The sequence below is a fragment of the Lemur catta genome, chromosome 17 (genome assembly GCF_020740605.2).
Source record: "Lemur catta isolate mLemCat1 chromosome 17, mLemCat1.pri, whole genome shotgun sequence".
NCBI classification, from domain to species: Eukaryota; Metazoa; Chordata; class Mammalia; order Primates; family Lemuridae; genus Lemur; species Lemur catta.
This window is the reverse complement of record NC_059144.1, coordinates 16017420-16041989: the sequence shown is the minus strand read 5'-3', so window position 1 is coordinate 16041989 and position 24570 is coordinate 16017420. Positions and strand designations below refer to the sequence as shown.

The 24570-nt window shown below is 40.4% G+C and overlaps 1 protein-coding gene across 1 annotated transcript in view; it reads left to right on the top strand.

Annotated features, from left to right (window-relative positions):
• Positions 1-24007, top strand: part of IFT52 (intraflagellar transport 52) — a 28947-nt gene extending 4940 nt beyond the window's left edge. The window contains exons 4-14 of the mRNA XM_045528897.1: positions 3633-3762; positions 4043-4118; positions 5497-5568; positions 7068-7194; positions 9757-9843; positions 11062-11130; positions 14999-15153; positions 16440-16527; positions 17511-17619; positions 19783-19928; positions 22062-24007. Coding sequence (XP_045384853.1) covers positions 3633-3762; positions 4043-4118; positions 5497-5568; positions 7068-7194; positions 9757-9843; positions 11062-11130; positions 14999-15153; positions 16440-16527; positions 17511-17619; positions 19783-19928; positions 22062-22109 — 1107 coding nt within the window. The 3' untranslated portion in view covers positions 22110-24007. The remainder of the gene's footprint in view (positions 1-3632; positions 3763-4042; positions 4119-5496; positions 5569-7067; positions 7195-9756; positions 9844-11061; positions 11131-14998; positions 15154-16439; positions 16528-17510; positions 17620-19782; positions 19929-22061) is intronic.
• The last annotated feature ends 563 nt before the right edge of the window (positions 24008-24570 follow it).

Here is a 24570-nt window from a genome sequence, read left to right as displayed (position 1 = left end):
GGGTAGAGGTCCACGGGGGAGTATTTCTATTTCCCTTTTTTTCTCAATGTGATTGCCAGGTGACTTTCCACCTGGGAGGGGCTTGAAGAGAGACATAACTGTTCGACCAGGTTAATTGAGAGGAGGAGTAGGAATTACTGTTGGGAATGTAGAGGTGACCAACTGTCCCTACCCACTGAGACCCTGAGGGAAACATGCACAGATGGCAGTGGCCTGCAAAGGAATACTTTATTACTTTTTGGGATCTGGCTCCACTTCCCCCCTCCACCTAGAGAAGCCAAAGAGAGAGGTGACCAGGTCTTTACCAAAGAGCAAGTAGCCTCAGGAAAGCAGGGGCACCTAGAGAAAGGGTCAGAGCCTGGGCGTTTTCCTAAGCGGGGATGGGCACCAGGCCAAGCCTTACTTCAGGCTCCCAGGGAGGGAAGGCTGTGGCTTCCAAAAGACTCAAGTCCTTTGAGAGGCAGGTTTAGTTCTTTGGAACTTTAGTCTAATAAAATGTCCTCTCACCAGGCCAGTCCCTGGCACCATGCCTTCTCTTTAGAGTTGGAGTGAGGTGGGAAGGAAAGGGAGAAAAGCCTTTAGCTTTGTTCTAAGAACCAGCATTCTTTTGTGTTTTTATTCTTTCAGTGGGCTGATGCTGGTAAGATCACTGCCTTCCTTGTCATTGCTGCTGGCCTTCTAGGACAAGTAAAGGGGTCACTTCACCCCTCAAAAACTGTGATGCTTTTTTCATACTGTGTTCCAGAAGCTTCGTGACAGGACAGACGTCCTATGTCTGGTATTAGATGCTAGTATCAGGCTAGAAATTAGGCTGAAAAGTCTTCCCTTGTTTCCCACTTCAGCTACTTTGACTCATCACACTGACTTGGTGGGGGATTCAGTTACTACCAGGTAACCTCATGGCTCAGACCAGTGTTTCCCAACCCTTTCAGGCCAGCATCCACCTATATTGCAAGTGCCACCTTTATCATCCTGAATTGAAATGCATAGATAATATAACCCACCATCAATAAAAAAAGTAAGTCAATATAATGTCCTAACTGTAATGTAAAGAAATTGAACGAAGATGATTTTTTAAAGAATATATGTATTTGAAATTATAAATGCTTAGGCATATATACAGTAGAAGAATATGTGTATTTCAATTTTTTAATTCTTGGGCATACATACACCAGAACACTTCTTTATGCTTGACATTTTGAAATAAAGGTTAATAAATATGTGAAATCACCATGAATGGGATAGGTACCAATGCAGGCTGATGCAGGTATGTTACATTGGCCCTTCAAATCATGAGCCACAGTGCCATTGGCAATGTGAGTTTCCAAAATACTGACCAACTCTTGGTAAAGTCTAAGAAAAAAAAAAGAGTAAAAGTCTTCCCTCAGTTTCACTCAGTTTACATGGTAGTGTGTACCTGGGAATTCAGTATGTTAAACCATGCAAGAAGTACTTTGTAGAGTATTTATGTATAAACTGGAGTGAGATTGTAGGCTAAGTTTTGTTTGTTTTTCTTTTTTAAATCTCCATGACTATCTGAGAAGACATTCAAATGTTGTGAGACAGTTCTTCACCATGTGGAACTGGCCTAAACATTGCATGACCTTTAGTATCCCTGCCCCTCCACCCCACCACAAAATCTCCTTAAATATTAATATTATAACAATCCAAAATACCTGCAAGATGGTTTAAATGCCTCTACTTAGAGCCACAGGCCTGGATCATCCAGTGTCAAAAATATTATGAAATATCCCACATTTGGCACCATACTGTAAAACTTACCAGTGTGAATGCATTCCTGTTAGGAAATCAGTCTCTAAAATTTAAATCTACAAAATTAATCTTTATTACTGTTTTTGCCATAAAGAAATAAGAAACCTCTAATTTGTGCCAAATATCTGTTTTTTGTTAGAAGGGTCTCACTTAGATGCATCGGTGGATCCTGGGTCATCATTTGTGGAAACTCCTTCAACCTTTGCCCATCTGTGTTATTTATACAATAAGTCCTTCATATAGCTTTTTCTTAAAATGCCAAATGGCCAATAGGACACAGTAGATGTCAGTACCAGCTCTGTACTCACTGCATTTAGACAACATGGAAAATCCCAGAACAAAAATCATAAGTACCAAGTCCCCGTAGGATTTTCCAAGTAAAAGCTAAATTCTGAGAATATATATATTGCAATCTAGACCTGGCTTGCTATTCTCAGTTATAGAATATAGCAACTATGTAGGGCTATCTGGGAAAAGGAGTTTGATAGGAAATCAAAAGGAAGAAAAAGGCAGATGGAATCTAGGGAGAGATACAGTCTGCTGTGCTGAGTCCAGGATCAATGAAGTTATGCCTTGTTTGTTTTATTTTTTCATTGTTGTTCCAAAAATATTTATTAAGGATCTATGTTGTACCTAATTATGTGCCAGGACCTACAACTGACACCAGCAATCAAAATCTAATAGTACATGATCCCTGCTCTCAAGGAACTCATAGTCTAGGGGAAATCAAACAAATGAACCATCTAACAATAACAATCAATGTTCTAAGTTCCATGTTTCCACAGAAGCACAGAAAAGAGGCACTAGATTATAAGGCCCAGAGGAAATAGCCTTTGAACTGATTTTTTAAAAACCTTGATTTTGAAATAATTGATTCATTTGTTTTCTATATTGTGGGGAAGAGAAGGGGAGAGGGAACTCCAGGGAGTGTGCAAGAGCAAGAGGGTTGTGGTACAGCAAAGCTAATCTGGGCCAGTGGTTTCCAGAGTAGGATGCGTGTGATGAAGCAGTGGAGTGTCAGAACGAAATTATATTGATTATTCATATTTTCCTTAGCCTTACAACATTTCCTTTTGGGGAGTATGTTTTAAATTATAAATATGCATACTTTGTAAACAGATATATATACATTGGCTGTATGTATGTGCATATTCAGTTTTTTTCTGATGAAGTGCTTGATGAAAATTGAGAAACTAGTGGTCTGGACCACCCACCCCAGGTTTTTTCAGGCTGGGTCAGCAAGATCAGCCCTAGATTTTTCTCCCCTCCGGAGCCTTGTGAAAACCAGAGAGAGCTTCCCAGGATATAAGCAGACAACATTCATTTCTCACTATGGCTTGGTCAGTGGATGACCTTGAACAGAATTCCTCCTTGAGGTGGTATGGAAGGCCTTCATCCTGATATTCTTGGTGGGAACGAGGAAGAGGCATTGTCTAGATTGATGGTTGTCAACCAAGGGTGTTTCTGCTTCTTCCTGTCCTCCTGAGGGGACATTTGGCAATGTCTGAACACATTTTTTGGTTGTTAAGGGAGGGTAGGTGCAACTGGCATCTAGTAGGTGAAATCAGGGGTACTGCTGAATGGAGAGTATGAGCTTCCTTTAGCTGAGTTTTCCACTTTTGGTTTGCTGTCCAGATAGTCAATGTTGACACTGTCAGTTCATTTTGAGTATTTTGGAGCTTTATGTTGAAAGACAAGCTTGGAGATCCTACGTAGAGAGTAAATTTTATCTTACGTACATTTATATTTAAATGCCTTATAGATGTGAAGTGTTTATTTTTCAGCTATTTAAGGTCTTATAGTATTTTGGACAAAAGTATTTTGAGTATATTCACAGGTTGTTTTTTTCCTTTGTGTAGTTTGAGGTCCTGAAGAAGTACCTTGACAGTGGTGGCAGTATCCTTGTGATGCTAGGAGAAGGTGGAGAATCCAGATTCGATACCAATATCAACTTTTTACTAGAAGAATATGGAATCATGGTTAATAATGGTAATTGGTATTATTATTTTAAATGGAAGCAGTAATAGTATTCTTCATATCATAGCCCTCTAGGCCCAGGGGTACGATGGAAAGAGCCCTGGGCTTAGGGTACATGGTTCAGTGTTCTGGTCTCACCAGTGGTCTGAGCCTTCTGTGCCCAGGCTTCTTCCATTTATAAAATGAGAGGGATTGGAACAGAGTTCCAGGGTTCTTTTTGGGTCAAAATTTATCTGAGTCTATAATATCAAACTTATTTCTAACCTGAAATATACCTTCTTCTCTTTTAAAGATGCTGTTGTTAGAAATGTGTATTACAAGTATTTCCATCCTAAAGAAGCTCTAGTTTCTGATGGAGTCCTGAACAGGTAAGCATGTTGAAAAGCAGTAGTGTCTTACCAGTGACTCTCATCTTTCCTCCATGAATCTTCCATTATTTCTTTTCACACGTGCTTTTCACTGTCCCTTTTTCCTTTCTTGCTTTTTTGTTTTATTTTAATTTATTTTATTACTACTATTCATTCATCAAATTATATTCCTCCGTCTTTTGAAACCTTACTTCACATTCACGTTTTTGTTAGTTAGGATTAGGATACTTTCAGTTGCAAGTGGCAGAAAACCCTATTCAAGTGGGATTAAACAATAAAAAGACTTTATTGATTTACGTACTTGAAAAACCCAGAAATGGGGCAGGCTTTGGGTATGGATTGACTGAAAGATTCACGTCATCAAGGCTCTGGTTCCATTTCCCTTCAGTTCTCTTGGCTCTGTTCTCCTGTGTGTGTGGGCTGAACAGTTTTAATAGTTCCCAAGTTCGTATCTGTATGTCACACCATCTGGGGCAAGAGAGCATGCCTTGGTTCCAGCATTCCCAGCAAAAGTAGTCCTGAGATCTACTTTTTTTTGGTTTGTTTGTTTTTTTGTTGTTGTTGGTTTTTGTTTGTTTGTTAATTTGTTTGTTGTTTGAGACAGAGTCTCCCTTTGTCACCCTGGCTACAGTGCAGTGGTGCCATCACTGCAACCTCAAACTCCTAGGCTCAAGCAATCCTCCTGCCTCAGCCTCCTGTGTAGTTGGGACTATAGTCATGTGTCACAATGCCTGGCTCATTTTTCCATTTTTTTTTTTAGAAATGGGGTCTTGCTATGTTGTGTGTTCAGGCTGGTCTCAAACTCCTGGCCTCAAGCAATCCTCCCGCCTCAGCCTCCCAAAGTGCTAGGATTACAGGCGTGAGGAGATTTGCTCTTTTTGAGCTGCCCTAGGCCACAGTGCCCATCCCAAACTGTCCTGATGCCAAAGTTGTCTCCTAGAGCCTGGGATGGAGTGAGCTTTCTCAGATCTGGATCCTAAAAACAAATCAGGGGTTTGGGGGAAGTAGGAAATGAATGTCTGAGGGAGCAACATCAGATGCCTTCTGTGAGCTTCTCCCATGTTCAAAATTATTCATTCCATGCTTGAGCTTGCTATGGGGCAGGCATTCTGCTGGCTCTGAGGATAGAGTCTAGAATGTGGGCTTAGAATATGGACCCTTTCCTCAGAACTCGAGAAAGAGGAGAACTGATTCTAATATTTTAATGTTAACTTTTGCAAGATTCCGAAAAAGGTAAGGGTGTACTTTTATTTAATTAAAAAAATTGTATCTCGAAGTCTGTAAAATTCTTGCATTTCATTCATATATACTATATTAATGAATGCAGTGTGAAATTCCCAAAATTTTTGTTTACTAGATTTTATTTTTTTTCTTTAAGGGAAATTAGCCGAGCTGCAGGAAAGGCGGTGCCTGGAATCATTGACGAGGAAAGCAGTGGCAACAATGCCCAGTAAGTGTGTTTTCTGAGGCCACCTGAGGAGGACGTGTTTATCATTTTGAAGAGTTTTTTTTTTTCCAAAATGAAAAGAATTTTTGTTTTTGATAACAAAAGTAATTCTCACCAAAAAAATATTTGAGCAGTTCAAAGGGAAGAAAGTAGGAGTTCTGCACTGTAAATCTGTGCCTCTCCCTCGGAAGATAATCAGCCTTAACAGTATATTTAGATTTCTAGATTTTTTTAATATATAAAGTCATAGATAAGTACTTTTTCCTTTTTAATGACTGGATTAAATTGGATATATCTAAATTTATCTACCTGGCCCCTTAGTATTGGACATTTAGGTAGTTTATAATATTTTGCTTTAATAATACCACCTGATGTTTATCAAGCATTTACTATGTGATAGACATTTATTACCTCATTTAATCCTCACAACCACCCTGGAAGGTTAGCGATGAGTTACAGAGAGGTAATTGCCCAAATTCACGTGACTACTTAGATTTGGTCTTTGGCAGTCTGCTCCGGAGTCTGTACTCTTAACTTCTACTCTATGTTGTTGTTATAAATAATTTTATATTTGTCATTATATTTAAATAACAAAGCACAAGGCAACATCTTTGTAAGTACGATTTTCATGCACTCATGCTAATATTTTAGTAGGATAGATTCTTAGCACTAGAATTTCTGGGTCTAGGGTCTTCCCACTGATGCGTTTGCCAAATGTGATACATTGCCAAAGCACTCTTGAGGCAGGTGGTAGCACTTACGGTCCCTATAAACATACCCCTTTTTTCTCTCTTGCTGGTATGGAGTATTTTAGTAAAACTGGTGTCTCTTATTTTGAATTTGTATTTCTTTGTTTATTAGCGCATGGGATGGCCTTTAAAGTCTATTGGCTGATTGTATTTCTGTGAATTTCCTGTTCATTGCTTTTTAACCATTTTTCTATTGATGGTTTGTATTTTCTTATGCATTTATAAGACCTCTGTGTGTTGCAAATATTTTTTCCAGCTTCCCTTTTTACTTTGGCGTATTTTACCCCATAGAAGGTGAAATTTTTATGTAGCTAAAGCATGTTACAAAGTTTTAGTAATTAAAATAACATAGCACTAGAGCAGAAATAGTAAAACGTAAATAATATAGATTAGAATCAGACCTAAAACATATTTGGAGGTTGGGGGTTATTTGTGTATAGTAAAAGTGGCATTTCAAATTATTGGGCATGGGGATGACCATTTTCTTCCTCCCCCATCCATTAGAAGCTACTTACTTCTCCCCGTTACACTCATTTATACTTTTCTGTTAATTTACATCCATGTTTGTTAAAATGCTTTATTAAACTTACAGCTAGAGTTGTCCCAATTTTGTATTAAGAAAACAAAGCTTAGAAGAAATTTTGTGTTTGATGGTGGATCAAAGAGCATTGCTCAAGAAACACTAAGATTGTTTTTCAGACATTTAGTATTCATTTTTTAAAAATTTGAATCTGTTTCTTTAATCTCTTACAGGGCTCTCACCTTTGTCTATCCTTTTGGTGCCACATTGAGTGTCATGAAACCAGCAGTGGCTGTTCTGTCTACAGGCTCTGTCTGCTTCCCACTTAACAGACCCATTCTAGCTTTCTATCACTCAAAGGTACAACCTTTCTTAGATATGCGTGTAGATGTTGTTTTTATCGTTGAAATAATAAAAACTTACCATGTCCAGAGGGTTTGCATGTTTCTCGCTGGTTTTCACACCAGTATTTCAGTTATCTACATTTTACTTATGGGGAAACAGTGTATCGTCCAGGAGTTGATGTAGTCAAGGCCTAACCCTAGCTCTTATTATTCTAAATCCAAAGCTTTTCCACTGTAGCATGAGGCTACCTACACTATAACTCTTACAATAACTTTTCATCCTGTCTATGTGGGACTATGGCTCTCACCCTCATTGTAAAGAAAATTCATTCAGGAACAGAGGGAGTTAACAAATGACACACAATTACACAGCATAATATTGCTGTTGTTTTAGTTCATCCCAGGAAAGCATATCAGAGGATTAGTTGTCCAGTTCTCATCCTGGAAACCCCATAGAAATGTGGGGACAGGTGGTCCCACCTCCTTATGACTCCACTTTCCCACTGCCTTTTAATTCACGTTTTGCTGAATTTACCTTCCTCTGTCCACCAAGACATAGAATTCAGCAGCTGACCTTCAAGGTTTTTTTTCCAGGAACATAGATAGATGTCTCTAGCTCCTCAGAATCCTATTTTTCTTTGTGGAATCTAGGTATTATCTTTCCTTCCTTATTTAAAAACTCTGACCTCATTTTTTTAGAAGTAAATGTTTATACTGTGTTTGAAAGATTTAAACAAAATTCATATAGCTATTGAGACAGCCTATTCCAAATAGCTGGAAATACTGTTTTAAAATTAGAGTCAAGTATTATTTTCAAGATGTAGAAATAGTTTATGTAAACTGTTTATAGGTACAAAAGTAAATGAGACACTATTTTAAGGGCCCTCAAGTATTTTAATACTACAACTGTGATTATTGGATTTCTTAAGTGTGCATCGCGATTTTACCTGGCTTAGTCAGTGGATTTTTATGGAGCATCCATCAGGTGCAGAATTCTGTGCTAAGTGTGGTGACTCATCTAGAACTCATGAGATTATCATCTGCTCATTCCTAGCCATTTAGAGCCCATTTTCTCCTTGTAGGATTTCAGTCCTGCCTAATAAACACAGTCCTTGAAAGAGATTGTTGTCCATCACCCTTGAGTTTCTGAGATGAACCAGTGATACCAGAGAGGGGCTACTCTCCATCCTCCTGGAAACCATGAGCAGGGCCAGGCGAGCACTCAAAGATTCTGCCTCCTTGCCCGGGGCCATTGCCTTCTTTGAGCTTATGATCCTTTCTAGGTCTTTGGTTTACTTAAATAGACTTGTTAATATTGAAGGAGAAAATCGGTCCATACTTTTATTTAATTGGAACAAATTACAGACAATGGCTGGAAAAGGAAGCTGAAGATAGTGGTAGAATCTGTCAGGAAAGAATAAAAGGATTAAAAGAAAATCTATAGTCTATTTGAAATAAACAAGATAGGAAAAAGAAAATAAAGAAAAGAAAATATAAGCCTAACTGTGCGTTGTAGGAGGAAAAAAAAAGTCTTTTACTCTAACTTCCTTCCCTGTATTTACTCACGTATGTGAATTCAAATCACAGCACAGTTCTTTCAGTCACTTCCCTTTTCTTTCTTTAGATTTCCACCAAATTGACTTCCTGTTCTCTATTTTCAATGGTTATGGCATAGTAATAGTATTGCTATTTTTCCTATGAAGCATTTACTTTTAATATGGTATAGGTCAAAGTTTGTTTTGCCAGTTTTTTTTAATTTGTAGAACTTGTGTATTTATATCCCTTGACATCTCTGGCTTAGGCTATATCACATACAGGGAACAGGCACAGTTATAATGGCACTAGGAAAAGAATTATACCTAATGTACACTTAGGATTATAGGTATGAGCCATACTGCACCTGGCTTTAAATACTTTTTATTAGTACTCATAAGTGTCTTTAACTGTACGATTGTTTTGGGGTTTGTCATCTTTTTCCTTTAAAATTATGATCTTTGGCTGGGTGTGGTGGCTCACACCAGCACTTTGGGAGGCTGAGGCAGGAGGATCACTTGGGGCCAAGAGTTCAAGACCAGCCTGAGCAACATAGTGAGACTCTGTCTCTACAAAATTTAAAAAATCAGCCAGGCATGGTGGATGTGCCTGTAGTCCTAGTTACTGGGGAGGCTGAGGCAGGAGGATCGCCTGAGCCCAGGAGTCCGAGGCTGCAGTGAGCTGTGATTGCACTACTGTACTCCAGCCTGGGTGACAGACTGAGACCCTGTCTCAAAAAAAAAAGAAAAAAAAATTATGGTCTTCACTTATAAGATAGCTAACAATGGGAAAATGTTCTAGAATCAATTTATATTACTTTTTGTTAAAGTCAAATAGAAAAATATAGAAGTGTCTAAAATGAGAGGCGGGTTAAAGTGTAGTAGTTGGTATTTCTAGACTGTACTATTAAAATCCTGATGTGAATTGGTACTTTTTGGTATATGAGACAGTTGCTAACATGATTCCAATGATAAGTGTTTGGGGACTAGGATATATGCAGTGCATTTTGGGATCTGAGTATCTGACACTACTTTGTTATCAGTAGAACCAAGGTGGGAAGCTGGCAGTGCTTGGCTCATGTCACATGTTCAGTGACCAATATTTGGACAAAGAAGAAAACAGCAAAATCATGGTAAACTTTTTCTTTCACCACATTAATGTATAATGTATAAGTATGATTTTCACATCATTTAGAAAATACTGATAAGTTCATTTACTCTTTTAAAACTAGCTATTCAGAACCCATCATATGCCAGGCACTAAGAATACAAAGTTGAGTCAGGCATAGTCCCTGCTTTGAAAAAGTTTATAGTATAGAGAGAGAGAGAGAGAGCAAGAGAGAGAGAAATTAGTAAGTCCAGAAGGACATTTCTGAGTGTGCCAAATTGGGATAGGAGCCGACCCTGGAAATGTGGTGAGGGGCAGGCTCCATAAGGGCTTCATGTGTGAGGCCAAGGAGCTTGAACTTCATGCTAAAAGCCCTGGGGACTCCTTGCAGGGTCTTTAGCAGCCTTCGACATAGTCAGATCTGTGTTTTTAGAAAGACTTCTCTGTCAGTTGTTATGGAAGGTGGAAAGGGGGAGGCAGCCTAGAGCTAGGAGGAAGCAGGTGGAGTCAGCCAGGCAAGAAGGGACGAGGATGTGACTTAAGGTAGTGAAGGCGTGAACGGAGACGAGGGGCTGATGGCATGACGGTAGTCAGGAGGGGTTCTGTACAGGACTTGTCACCAGTTCATGTGGCGAATAAAGTAAAGGAATTGCAACTACTCTGTCAAAATAGTGCAAAGCGAGCATGTCTGATGAAGGATGACAGAGAAAACATGTTTCCAGTGCATGCCAGAGCTGTGCACTGGTGTGATTCCAGTGACTCACCTGCCAGAGGGAGAAGCTGCTGCTAAGCTTTTTCATTAATGAAATAAATTCGTTCAGCCTTATAATTGTAACATTAGGTAATTAAGATCTTATTTCTATGGAATCTACATGAAGTTTCAGTGTCTCTAGACATTCTGGGAGATCTAGATATTCTACTTTTAAAAAGTTTTACTTGTAAGTTCAGACTGTCATCACATTAAACAGGGATTACTTTGGAATTGTGAACAAGTTTTAATAAATTTTGGCTTGTGGTAAGATGTTAGAATGCTTTAAGATAAATTGTAAATTTCTCATAACAAAGGTTGGATTAGGGTGAAGAAAACCTTTAAGTTCTCATATGATTTCATCAAGACAAGGCTAGCTACCCTTTTTTAAATCACAGGTTTAATCTTTTCCCCTCTATCATTTTTCTTGATTTAATTATCTAATTCTGACCCTTAGATGTCTCAACTAATTCTGTATTTATTTTTTAAACCCAGGATGTTGTTTTCCAGTGGTTCACGACAGAAGATATCCACCTAAACCAGATTGATGCTGAGGACCCTGAGGTAGGATGTTGTGAATCATGAAAAGACACGAAGTGGAAAAAAATGGGTCCAGCTTCTCAGTACCACTTTTAACAGTTCCAGAGGAATGTCTGTCTGTCTTACCACATCTGTAAGACAGAGGGAAAGAAGGGATGCTTTTGGGGAGATGAAGGCCACATTATTAAAAAAAAAGTTAGTAAATAAATTTTATAATTAATCATAGAATTAATTGGGGTGGGAGCCCATATATATACATATTTATATAAAAATTGGAATTTAAAATATATACTTTCCGGCCCAACTTTCAAAATGAACATTTGTAAAAAAATTCTTCCTCCAGAAATATGAAGGATATAAAAATAATTTTTTCATGAAGAAACAGTGATCGTCAGAATTTAAATTGTAAACTATAATTTTGTTGCCTTAGAAATCACAGTTCTAAAGGTATCATGATAATATTCGTTAGACCAGGGAGGGGGTGAAACCAGCACTGGCATAGGAACCAGTAACCTACGTTCTGGATCTGGCACTGCCCCTGGCCCTTGGACCTTAAACAGGTTCTTTCTGGCCTTTTTTCATATCCTAGTTTCCTCATCTGTGAATTGGGGGCTCTAAGGCCTGTGCCCTCTGTCTCACAGGATGATTGTGAGGCCTAAATTAATAGATGGAAATTTACTTATTAAATTAAAAGGTGTAAAATGTGCTATATATCTACAAGGCTTTTTTTTTAACTTTTGTGTTTATGATATGTCAGGCACTATTTGTTATCTACTTTCACATAAATCATCTTATTTAATCCTCACAACAGCCCTGGGAGGGAGATGATCTTATTCCCATTTTTACAGGTGAAGAAACTGAATGAAACTCTGCAAGATTGCAGTGTACGCAAATGGTAGGCACGTGCAGCACGTGCAGCGCCGGGCCCAAACCAGGCCTCCTAGTTCAAAGTCCACTCATTCTACAGTTGCTTCTCTGTTTCTTAAACTCTGAAATGTCAGGAGAATGATTTCCTGGCTGTGAGCAGCAGGAGGTAGGTGAGAAAACAGAGATGGCTGTCCACTGACTGTGTCCTCCCTCAGCTAAGGACATGGCTAGAGCCACACGTCTAAAATATTCCCTATGTGGAATCGTTAAACATGTGAATATTTTGTTTAATTTCCTCCTGAAAAGTGATGTAAGGTCTCGAAATAAAAGAATTGGGGTACAACAGGGACTTACTTCGCTTTTCAGATGTCACAGGACCAACCCCTGAGTGGATGGCATCTTTGGCAGCTGCCAATCCTATTTAGAGTGTTGTGGGTCTGCTGCATCTGTTCCTGTCCTGTGTGGCCACCACTTAGCTCCTGCTAAGTGTCTGTCATTCCCAGCATCATTTTCTAGCTGAGGAAACTGAAGTAAGTAAACTGTTCAAGGTCCCCACTTACATCAATACTTGCTGAGCCATTATTAACACCCAGATGAGGCTGATTCTGGGGCCTGTCACTTTTCTTCTACTCTGTTGTTCACTGTCCACCACACATGACACTGGACTGAGTTGAGAAGGGAGGTGGCAGGGGAAAGCCAGTGGAAGATGGTAGTGTTGTTAAGGCCTTTCTCTAAAACCATGCATATATCTTCTAGATTTGAGCCCTGGAAGAAAATTGACTTTGTATAGTAAGGCTTTGGAAAATAAAATGCTGGATCCAATAACATTGCAAACTGAGAAATTCCAAAAACCTGAATTTCCTAACTATGATTTCAGATCAAATCATGTTACATCAGAATGGGTTTCAAACCTAGACAATAGCTCAGTTTCAAACAGTATTTAATAAAATAAAACAGTAGCTCAAAAAAGAGCTAAAAGAATGTATGTAACAAATTTTAACCCCGAAACCTGCCAGGAACTCATGAAAGCCAGTGGTCCTGGAAACACTCTTTTATATTTCTGTCTGGACATCTAAGGCCTTGCTGGCTTTCTGAACTAGGATTTTGCAGAAGGGCTCTGTGCAGGGAGATAAGAGAATCAACTTCAGGATCTTTGGGACTGTTGGGCCCATTACTGACCTGTGTTGAGTGCTGGGTGTGCTCTAGCCCAGTCAGTGCCCTTGTTGCTCTCACCTCACCCCGCTGTCATGTTGGTGGGCTGAAGTCTCTAAAACAGCCAAATGATGCTGGGAAGGATATTTATTTGTTTATGCTCTTCTCGTTTTTTGTCTAAAACAAAGGTTGAGGATTGGGGGAACATTTGACCTTTGGGCTACAGAAAAAAGTGAGCCTGTCTGTCTTGACCAGTTATTTCTGTAATGCTCAGGCATGTCTCCTCCAGTGCTGGAGCTAGAGAATGTAGAAAAAAGTATATTACAGGTGACTTCAGAGGACAAGTTTTTAAACTATTACCAGGTTGGCCTTGTTGGCTAAATGCAGTTCAGAGGGCAATTAGGAATAGACTTTTTGTTGTCCGCATGCATTTATTTAAATTTGAATTTATTTTTAATCGCTAATGCATTTACATAGTTGGGAATTCAAAAGCATACACAGTGACAGTCTTCCTTCTATCTTTCAGCCCAGGCACATTGTTTCTTGCCCAGTCTTAGTAGTTTCTTGTGTGTTCTACTAGAGATATTTTATACTTACATGAGCAAATTCTCCTTCCCCTTTCTTTTATATAAATGGTACTATATATGCTGTGTGTGTGTGTATATATATATACATGTATATATATATATATATATACACACACACACATACTATATAGCACCTTTTAAAAATTACCAATATATCTTGAAGATTTTTCCATATTCATACATAGAGGTTTCTTTGTTTTATTTTTAAGACTGTATTTTCATTGTTTAAATGTAATATATATTTTTTTATTTTTTTTTTTTAGAGACAGGGTCTTGCTCTGTCACCCAGGCTGGAATGCAGTGGCATCATAGTTCACTATAGCCTCGAATTCCTGGGATCAAGTAATCCTCCCACCTCAGCCTCATGAGTAGGTGGGACTTCAGGTGTGCACCCATCACACCTGGCTAATTTTTAAAAATTATTTGTGGAGACAGGGTTTTGCTATGTTGCTCAGGCTGGTCTTGAATTCCTGGCCTTAAGCAATCCTCCTGCCTTGGCCTCCCAAAGTCCTAGGATTACAGGCATGAGCCCTTGTGCCCAGCCTGAATGTAATATATTTAACTAGTCTCCTATTGATAGACATTTAGGTTTTCCTGGTCATTTAGTGTTACCAACCCACAGCATGTGTCATGACTGAAGCTCTCAGCAGTGCTGGAAGGATGTCCTCGGCTAGGGGAGAAGGGCTGGGATCTAATGTAGCAGTGGAGAGGCTGTCTGTGCTGGTGTCACAGGTGCTCAGGCATCTGACAGGAGGAAAGCAGGGGATGTGACCCAGGTGCTGGTGGGTAGGTACACATAGTGGGAAGTTATTGACTTTCTTTCATGATTGCCTCTATTTTTACACTAAAATAGAAAATAAAGTCATCCGATAAAATGTTGAAAGGGAAAATTGTTTTGAATGGTTGCAGTGACAAAAGGGAAGTATCATCTGGGAGAGTGGGAAACCGAGTGGATTAGGGAGATATACTTGCTGAGCACTCAAGATCAGAGATCACGAAATGAAAAGGAGATCAGGCAATGTGGTTGTGTGTCTCTCCAGCTGTGTTCAGCTGCCTGAGTACTGGCTTAATTGGAGCCAGCATTGGGGTTTAGCCAAGTGAAGTGAGTTTTGTTCCTCATTCCACATAAAGTGGCTTATTTAAGGTTTAGTTGTCAGTGATCACGAACAGTGAAATCTCTTGGCAAGAGAGTGTAAATGTTACAGATTTAGACCTGAGACAGTGGAGACTTGACAGATAAACTCTTGCTCCTGTTCTGCTGAAAGGAACCCTCTTGTGGCTTTCAGATTTCTGACTACATGATGCTGCCTGACACAGCCAGCCTGTCTGACCGCCTTCGAGTGTGTCTCCAGGAGGGCGATGAGAACCCACGGGACTTTACCACCCTCTTCGACCTGTCCATTTACCAGCTGGATACCACCTGCCTCCCCAAGGTCATCAAGTCAGTACCTGTGGCTCTCTGAGCTGCACTGTACTCCATCCAGAATGTTTGGTTTGAAAACATGAGCCTGGGGATGGGAGTGAGGGTCACGGCAAATGTGACATGCAAAACATGTTCTCAGATCTATGATGAGGTCAATAAAGGAACTGGGGTGGGGATGCAGGGTTGACGCAGAACTGCCAGCAGTTATTAGCCCTTGTGTGTCCCAGGCTCTGTACCACACATTTAGGGTGAAACTTGTTCTGTTTTATCTGAGACTTTTCCTGGTTTTAGCACAGAGTCCCAAGTTCAAGGAACCCACTCAGTAAACCAAGATGGTGGTCGCCATCATTTGATCTGAGCAACTGGTAATGCTATTATGTGACACTAAGAATGCAGGAAGAGGATAGACAAATGGGTTCTGGTCTGAGCATGAGAGCTGAGAGTTTATCACTGGATTTAGCAACACGGAGGTCATTGGTGATCTTGACAGTATTTTTGATGATGTGGGGGTGAAAGCTTGTTCGGAGTTGGTTTAAGAGAGTGACAGAGGAATTGGAGATAGCAGATATAGATAACTCTTTGGAGGTATTTTGCTGCCAAGAGGAAGAGAGCAAGGCTGGAGGCAGTGGGTAGTAGCTAGTTGGAGGAAGTAAGGTCAAGAAGGTGTTTTTTAGATGAAAGAAATCACAGGATGTTTTTAAATTGGTGGGAATGTTCCAGTGGAGAGAAAAATGTATAACGTAGGAAAGAGCAAGGAGAATGGCTGGAGTGAAGAATGAGAATAAGCGGGAGAGAATGGGGAAGGGGATTTGGTGAGCAGTCTTAGCTTTCAGGTAGGAGCATGGCTCGTTTGTCAGTAACAGACGGGAAAGATGCATGCAGATGCTGGTGGATGGGAAAGGGTGTTGATTGAAGATTGTGGAAGTTCTTAGGGCTTCAGTCCCTTGAGCCCAGGAGTTTGAAGTTGCAGTGAGCTGTGATGATGCCACTGCACTGTAGCTGAGTCAACAGAATAAGACCTTGTCTCAAAAAAAAAAAAAAAAAAAAAAGCCTATTTAGGAGAAACCTGATATGATACTCGATAGAAATTTTTCCTTTCGGTTCTCAATGAATGATACTGTATGATACAATAGAGATTCCTGAAAGGATTATTACATTAGATATAACAATACATTTGCCTATTTTTCTAAAATAGTACTGAACCACCATAAACTGATGGAGAGTGAAACAGTGTGGGCAGTTAGATATGCTTTGCTACGGTATCTTATCTTGATCCTTGCTTTTTTGTTTTATTATTAACACAGGGCTCACGAGCAGCTAAACGTGAAACATGAACCCCTCCAGCTCATACAACCTCAGTTTGAGACACCGCTGCCAGCCCTTCAGCCTGCGGTGAGTAGGTGTATTTGGGGGCTCCTGCTGCAGAGCCCCACTGTTGGCCCTTACCTCACTAGCCACCACGCCTGGCTTCCGTCCAGCATTAACTCAACTTGCCTTTAAAATTGTCCCGTCCCACCACATTCTGGAATGTTATAAGCCAGTTGGCTTGATCTTGGTAGCTTGAAATTGGCCATGGTGAGAGCTAGTAGTTAAACATTTTGTTTTGAGAGCTAGTAAACATTTTCCAGCACACAATTGGCTCATACCTACGAATTCTGACTCCAAGTTTGGCACTTTCTGTACTAGTCTACATCTGCTTCCCCAAATAATTTCTGTCCCTGAAGAACTCATGATTAAATGAGAAACAGGGCCAGGCACAGTGGCTCACATCTATAATCCCAGCACTTTAGGAGGCTGTGGCAGGAGGATTGCTTGAGCCCAGGAGTTCAAGATCAGCCTGGGCAATATAGCGAGACCCCACCTCTACAAAAAATTTAAAACTTAGCCAGGCATGGTGGCACACACGCACTACCTGGGAGGCTGAGGCGGGAGAATCATTTGAGCCTAGGAGTTCAAGGTTACTGTGAGCTATGATCATACCATTGCACTCCAGCCTGGGTGCGGAGCAAAACCCTGTCTCAAAAATAAATGAATGAATGAGAAACAAGTTGTACAGTCAACAAGTTGTACAATCAGATGTTCAACACAAACCTAGGCCCCAAGATTTGCATCGTTGTGCTGAGTTAAATGGCACTGGTGTGTCGGCTTGGTTAGTTTCATGGTATGGTTAGAGCTGGTTCCACTTGGTTGCTTACAGTGGGCTAGTCGTCTGGCTTGATGCGGGTCTAATGGACAAGGGTAGAGGAGGCGTGATGGGAGTTTGAGTGGTTCATCCCCAGGGAAGGGCTGAGTTGCCTCTTATTTCCCCTGTGACTCATCATTGTTAGTTATGGCTTTGGATAAGCTTCTTCACCAAAGACTTTATTTCCTTTTAGGTTTTCCCTCCTAGTTTCAGGGAATTACCACCTCCTCCTCTGGAGCTGTTTGACTTAGATGAGACATTCTCCTCTGAGAAGGCACGGCTTGCTCAGATTACCAATAAGTGTAAGTTTGGCCAATTTTAAAATTTTGTTTCCTTTTATGAGTTTTATTTATTTAATCATGAACTTCTGAGATTTTCTGTGAGAGAAAGCTTAAGAGTTTGTTTAGGGAAAATAAAATACAAACAGGAGTATAAAGTTACGATTCTTGTTTATTTCATGTAAATGATTATGGTTGTTTTTCTTGAGGCCATTTAGCTAAGTGAGTTATAGGTCCTTAGTTCTGACCTATTGAGTGACCATAGGGTGACCCTGGCTGCCACCTAGCAAATCTAGGTCAGTGGTCATAGGAGCAGTTAAATAAGGAAATTGAGTTGGGGCCAAAAGAATCTTAGAGACTTCAAATTGGACAGGATCCCAGAGAGCTAAGTGTGCCCACCTTGACATGTGGATAGAAAATGAGGCCCCAGGGGACATAGCTCCATGGTGAATGATCCTCCTGACTCTTGGCCCTGCACTCCTTCTGACATGAACTGCCTCCAGTAGAGCGTGGTGGCTTGCACCTGTAATCCCAGCTGCTCAGGAGGCTGAGGTGGGAGGATCACTTGAGCCTAGGAGTTCATGGCTGCAGTGAGCTATGATTGTGGCGCTACACTCCAGTCTGGGACACAGAGTGAGACGCTATCTCTAAAAAAAAAGCAGAAAGCTAAAAAACATCTAAAAAGTACAATAAATTTGGGAATAGCTTTAATGTCCACTAATAGGGGAATTGTGTCATACTTATTCAGTAGGACAATATGTAGTCATTATGAAAGAGGTTTACAAAGGCCAGGGAGTGACACTGAACGAATTTAAGAGAGAATACCTAAATGAAGAAAGCAAGATATAAAACTGCACATACAATAGGATAACAACTCTGTGAACAACATCTGTATGTGCCCAAAGACCAGAAAGGAGGATGCAAGAATGGAAGTAGTTCAATGTAAATAAAACACCTTCACTGCATCTCTGTTCCATGCCAGGCTTTATGATAGGTGCTGGGCAATCAAAAATTAGCAAGGCATAGTGATTAGACCTGTGAAGAATCAGATGCTTTGACTCAGCATTTCTGTTTCCAGCCAATTGTCCCACAAAAATCCTCATAGAAATGCAAAACAGAAAAATATAGCTATAGCCAAGTGTGTTGGTGTGCGCCTGTAGTCCCAGCTACACAGGAGGCTGAGACAGGACGATCACTTGAGCCCAGGAGTTCAAATCCGGCCTGGATGACATTGCAAGACCCTGTGTTGGGGGTGAGGGGGGTTGGGGGGTGGGGGGTGGGGAAAGTTACAGCTGTATAGATATTATAGCACTCAGAAAATTGGGAACAGTGTAATGGTTCATGTATCAGTAGGGGTTGTTTAAAAAGATTATTAAATAAAGTAGAAAATTACATATCTGGTAAAAGAAAAATGTAGAGCATGAGCTTTGACATGGAATGTCCACAATCATTAAATGATGAAGGCAACTTATAAAACTATTATAATTTCATCTTATTTTTGTGAAAACTTCTATTTACACACAGCAGCATATCTAACAATAACTGTTCTAGGTAGTATTGGTGGGCATAGAGCTAGGATGAGAGTGTTACAGCTGTATGTTTGACTATCTTAATAAAAAAACTTACTTTCTATTACAATTTTTAAAAATGCAAACAGAAGGGTGAAATTGCAGTATACTGTGTGAAAGGCAGTAATGGCTGCCCATGCTATGTAGGGCTGCTGGGAATGGCTTTACTGAGATACGTTATTGATGGAATTATGGGATATTTTTCTTCTTTAATTTTCTTTCTATAATATTATTATGATAAATGCTGTTTTAAAATACCCATATTCCTTTCTCATAGTGATCGTTGTTGCGTTCAGAGAATGGTAATTTGGTTTTTCCTGCTGATTGCTCTTATTGTTTGTAATGTGGGAATGACAGATTTGGGGAATAAGAAAGCCAGAACCAGTCCACCTTTATTCTGGTTAAGTGTGTCACACTTTTGTCCTAATTCACAAAAGCTGCACATTAGAGATCTCTAGAGTGTGTCACTGTTGAAGTCCTGTGGTCACACTACCCTAGGAAGAGGTGAATGATCTTAAGAGATATAAAAACTTGATAGGAAATACCTAAAACACACTAAGTCTGTACTTTGGGAAGGGCAGAAGTTATGGGTTAATCTAACCATCCAAACTGTGCTTAGGTACTGAAGAAGATCTGGAATTCTATGTGAGGAAGTGTGGTGACATTCTTGGAGTAACCAGTAAACTACCAAAGGACCAACAAGATGCCAAACATATCCTTGAGCACATCTTCTTCCAAGTGGTGGAGTTCAAGAAATTGAACCAGGTACAGAGCCTAGAAGGCCACTGAAGTGGGAGCCCCTCCAGTGGTGGTATCATCCATAAACTGTGCTTCTCGTGTTTTATGACATTCATTCAATCTGCAAGTATTTATTAAGTGTCTCCTATGGGAACAAAACAGCCAATGGTCCCTGTTCTCACAGAACCTAGATTCTAGCTAGAGGATACAGACAGTAAACAATAAACATAATGTGTAAGCAAGTCATATAGTATGCTAGGAGATGAAAAGCACTGTGGTATAAAAGTGGAGCTGGGCCAGAGGGATCACGTGTGTTGAGTGTGGCTGTGGTGACTGGTGAGTGTTAAACAGGGTGCTCAGGGCAGGCCTCACCGCAAAGTTGTTTTGAACCAAAGACTTGAACGTGTGGTGGGAAGCCATGCAGATAGCTGGGGAAGGAATGTCCCAGGCAGAGGGGAAACCTGTGCAAAGTCCCTAAGGTTGGGCTGTGCCTGGCATGTTTGAGGAACAGCAGTGATGCCAGTGTGGCTGGAGAGAACTGAGCGAAGGATAGAGCAGCAGGACATGAGGTCAGCACTTCATGGTAGAAATCATCTTTCTCAGACTGAGGACCAAGAACTTGAAAATGATGCTCGGCCTTCCTTTTTTCCATCCCTTGACAGGATTTCTAAAACTAAATGCCCAAGCAGTATTGGTAAATAGGCATTCATACTCTACTCATAGGAGAATAAATTGGTTCTACTTTTCTGGGGATATTTTTAAAATACTCTTCAAAAGCCCTAAAATATGTATATACCTTTGACCTGGCAGTTCTAATCTTCAGAATCTGTTTTAATAATAAAATCCTCAATATGTGCAAATTTATCAACTAGGATGCTCAGTGCAGCACTGTTTTAATAGAAGAAAAATCTTCATCAATAGGGAACTGGTTAAATATCCAAGGGTACATTCTTAAGATTAAAAATGTTTTAAAAGAATGTTTAAGGACTTGGGAATACATTCACAATACAGTAAGGTGGGGAGAGGGCCATAAAGCAATATATAGAGGTATTCCCTTTTTCTTTTTAAAATACACATATCCATTTTGCATAGTAAAAAAGAACATAAAGATATTTATGCTCATGTATAGTGTTTGATTTTTATTTTCCCTCTGTAGAAAAATTTCTATAAAGAATATGTTACTTTGTAGGAAAAAAGAGCGTTTTATTTTTTAATGTAAGCAGGCAGAGGCCGGGCGCGGTGGCTCATGCCTGTAATCCTAGCACTCTGGGAGGCTGAGGCGGGGATATTGCTTGAGCTCAGGAGTTTGAGACCAGTCTGAGCAAGAGCGAGACCCCCATCTCTACCAAAAATATAAAAATTAGCTGGGCATGATGGCATGTGCCTGTAGTCCCAGCTACTCCGGAGGCTGAGGCAGGAGGATCGCTTCAGCCCAGGAGTTTGACGTTGCAGTGAGCTATGATGATGCCACTGCACTCTACCTGGGGCGACACAGCAAGACTGTCTCTAAAACAACAAAAAAAATTTAAGCAGGCAGAACATAAGCTTAGGATTTTAGATGTGAGTAGAAAGACCCGTTAGGATCTGTGCCTCTAGTGGAAGGAGGCTGGAGCTGCTGGGTACTCATTTGGCAGTGCTTTACTGCACACCTTATACATGCCAGGCATGGTGCTAGAGGCTGGGGCCATAGCAGTGAACAAGATGAGTGCAGTCCTGGCTGTCTCATTCAGAGCCATGTGCAGTGGGAGAGAGGATTTATAGTGCTCTAAGTGCCATGAAGGGAACCCAGATGCGAGGTTATTGATGTGGCTGCTCAGCAGTGAAATGTAGGATGGGGGCTCAGGTAGATTCCCAACAGTCCTCACCCTGGTGACATGGCAGCACAGGCCCCCAAGGCCACAGTATGAAGTTTGGTGTGGTCTTCCCACCAGTGCCTTCAACTGTATTTGTTATTCACTCATAGTGGGTGATGGGCAGTGGTCAGAAGCCCTGTCCTGGTAGTGATAATTTGATCCTTGGGTTGGATTCAGCCCTAAAGCTAGAAGTTACCTGTATGTCCCAATTAATGATGATTTGAAATCTCTAATTAAAGTCCAAAAAACCAGAGTTCGTGATTCAGGCTTTGTACTAAAATATTCTATGTCTTATTTTGTTATCCAGGAACATGACATTGATATGAGCGAAATGGCATTCCAGAACAATTTCTGAAGACTGTGCCTCTTGAAGCATTTTCTGCCTCCTGACTCTTCTCTTTATAATCTATTTTTGAATTCTTCCTCAACTGCTTATCTTTCCTCTATGAGCTGTGGAAGGTCTGTGCATTTTCTGTAGTACCTAGATAGGTATAAGATACCTAATTTACAAACTATCCTTATGTAAGATATGCTCCATTTTTTAATTAAATCTATGTTGAATTTGTACTTTTATAATTTATGAAACAGTCTTTCACTGAAGTCTTTTTTTTTTTACACCTCTAGTTCTGGATTTGAGTCTCTTTTTATCAAAGGCATAAATAACTCTCTAGCTTGTTGTAAATACTGTACAGCTTTCTGGACTAGTTCAGAAGGATACAAAACAAACTTAACCCGCAGTCTGTTTGCCCCACTGCACCTAAGGAAAAAGATAAAATAGTAGGTAGATACCTTCCTTACATAGACCATTCACCCCTTCATCTCCCAGCTGCCCACAGGACATAACCATTTAGAAGCCGTAATCTCCACTCACACTTTCCTCTGCTCTTCTGACCTCCTGAAGCCCTCAATTCTGCCATCATTTTGGGTTACAATGCAGGGCAAAATGTGATCATCTGTCCCAAAGAGGCTAGACAGTGTTGTCATGGGACAGTGGGAGAGACTGCACCTGCCTGAATGGGGCAGTTGATGGAAATGCACAACAGTGTACTGGAATACACCGGAAACCAGCTTTGGGGAACCCTGAACGCCAAACAGAAGGTTGCAGAGCCACTGAAGGTGTGCAAAGGATGTGGCACAGTGGGAGTAGTTTAGCTGGACGGTTCTATAAAGATGGGAAGGAAGGCCATTTAGGGGAAAGTATGATATAAACCCAAGAGGAAGTAACAAGGATGTGGACTAAAGTGCTGTTGTAAAGATGGAAGGGGGAGCCACTTTGCTCAGAGGGCAAAGTCTGGGGGCTCTAATCTCATCTGTCTCAGCTGGGAGACAAGCAGCTGCAGAAAAGCACCGGGGAGTGCTGTGGCAGTGTGTTCAGAATACATTCCCACAAAGTATTCAACAATTGTCTCCCAACCCATAGCTCTTCTCTTACACTGTGGGTTTGATGTTCCTCCCATGGAGAGAGGTGGGGTCTCTGTTCCCACCCTCTGAATCGGGCCCATGTGACTTCTGAGGCTAGGTCATAACAGGCCATACAGCTTCTGCCTGGTTCTCTAGGGACATTCATTTAGAGCACAAGCCTCCATGTAAGAAATCCGAGGCCACATGGATAAGCCACATATAGGTGTTCTGGCCAATAGCCAGAGGTCCCAACCTATACCAGCATCACCTGACAAACATGATACCTTCCAAATGATTCCTGGCTCCAGCCCTAAGGGCACCCTGGCCTTTAAGTCATCCCAACTGAGGCCCAGACACCAAGGAGCAGAGACAAGCCATCCCTGCTGTGTCCTTTCTGAGTTCTTGACTCAAAGAATCCAAAATATAATAAAATGGCAATTTTAAGCCACTGATTTGGAGTAATTTGTTATGTAATTTGCAATAGATAACTAGAATAAAAATACCTACGATCTTGGAATTTTTTGGCTCTAACTGAATCTAATCTAACTTTACTTTCCAAAGGGATAGCTGAGGCCTAGGGAGGCCTAGGTGGGGAAGAGACTGACAGCCTGCCTACTAATCCACTTCTTCACCACAGTTTCCCAACCCAAGAAGGTGCTGTGGAGGAGGCAAAACTTGTGCTGCTGCAGGGGTCAGCAGGCTTTTGCCCTTCATCCATGAATGGTTAGTGGCAAGAATGTATTTTTTTACCCCAACTTCTATGAAAATTTCATAACATAGAAAAGCAGAAAGAATAATAAAATAACATCAATGTGCCTACCATATTATCAAAAATAAACATTGCCATGTATGCTTTGTGTGTATCTTTTTTACTGAACATTTGAGATGAAATTGCAGACATCATAGCACTTCACCCCTAAATAGTTCATTATATAACTACATACCATTATCACTTCTACTATGACCTAATATTTAACATGTATTCAGACTGTCTACCAAATGTCCCCAAAATGTGTTATATAGATGTTTTTTCAAGCCAGGATTTAGTCAAGTTTCATACACTGTATTTGATTTTAAATCCAAAACAGTCTCACCGTCTCTCTCTCTCTTGTGTGTTTTTTAAAATAACATTGACTTTTTGAAGAGATCAAATTAGATGTCATGCAGCATATATTTCACATTCTGGATCTATCTGACTGTTTCACCATGGTGTCTATTAACTTGTTCCTTTATTTCCTGTAAACCGGAAGTTAGATCTAAAGGCTTGACTAGCTTTGAATTAAACATTTTTGGCAAGAATATTTCACTGGTGGTGATGTGTATAATGTAGATTGGTCCTCTGTTAGTAAAATTTAGTTTATTCAACTAAAGTGGGGAGCAGGGTGTTTTTAAATTCAAACATGAGCCACAAGAAT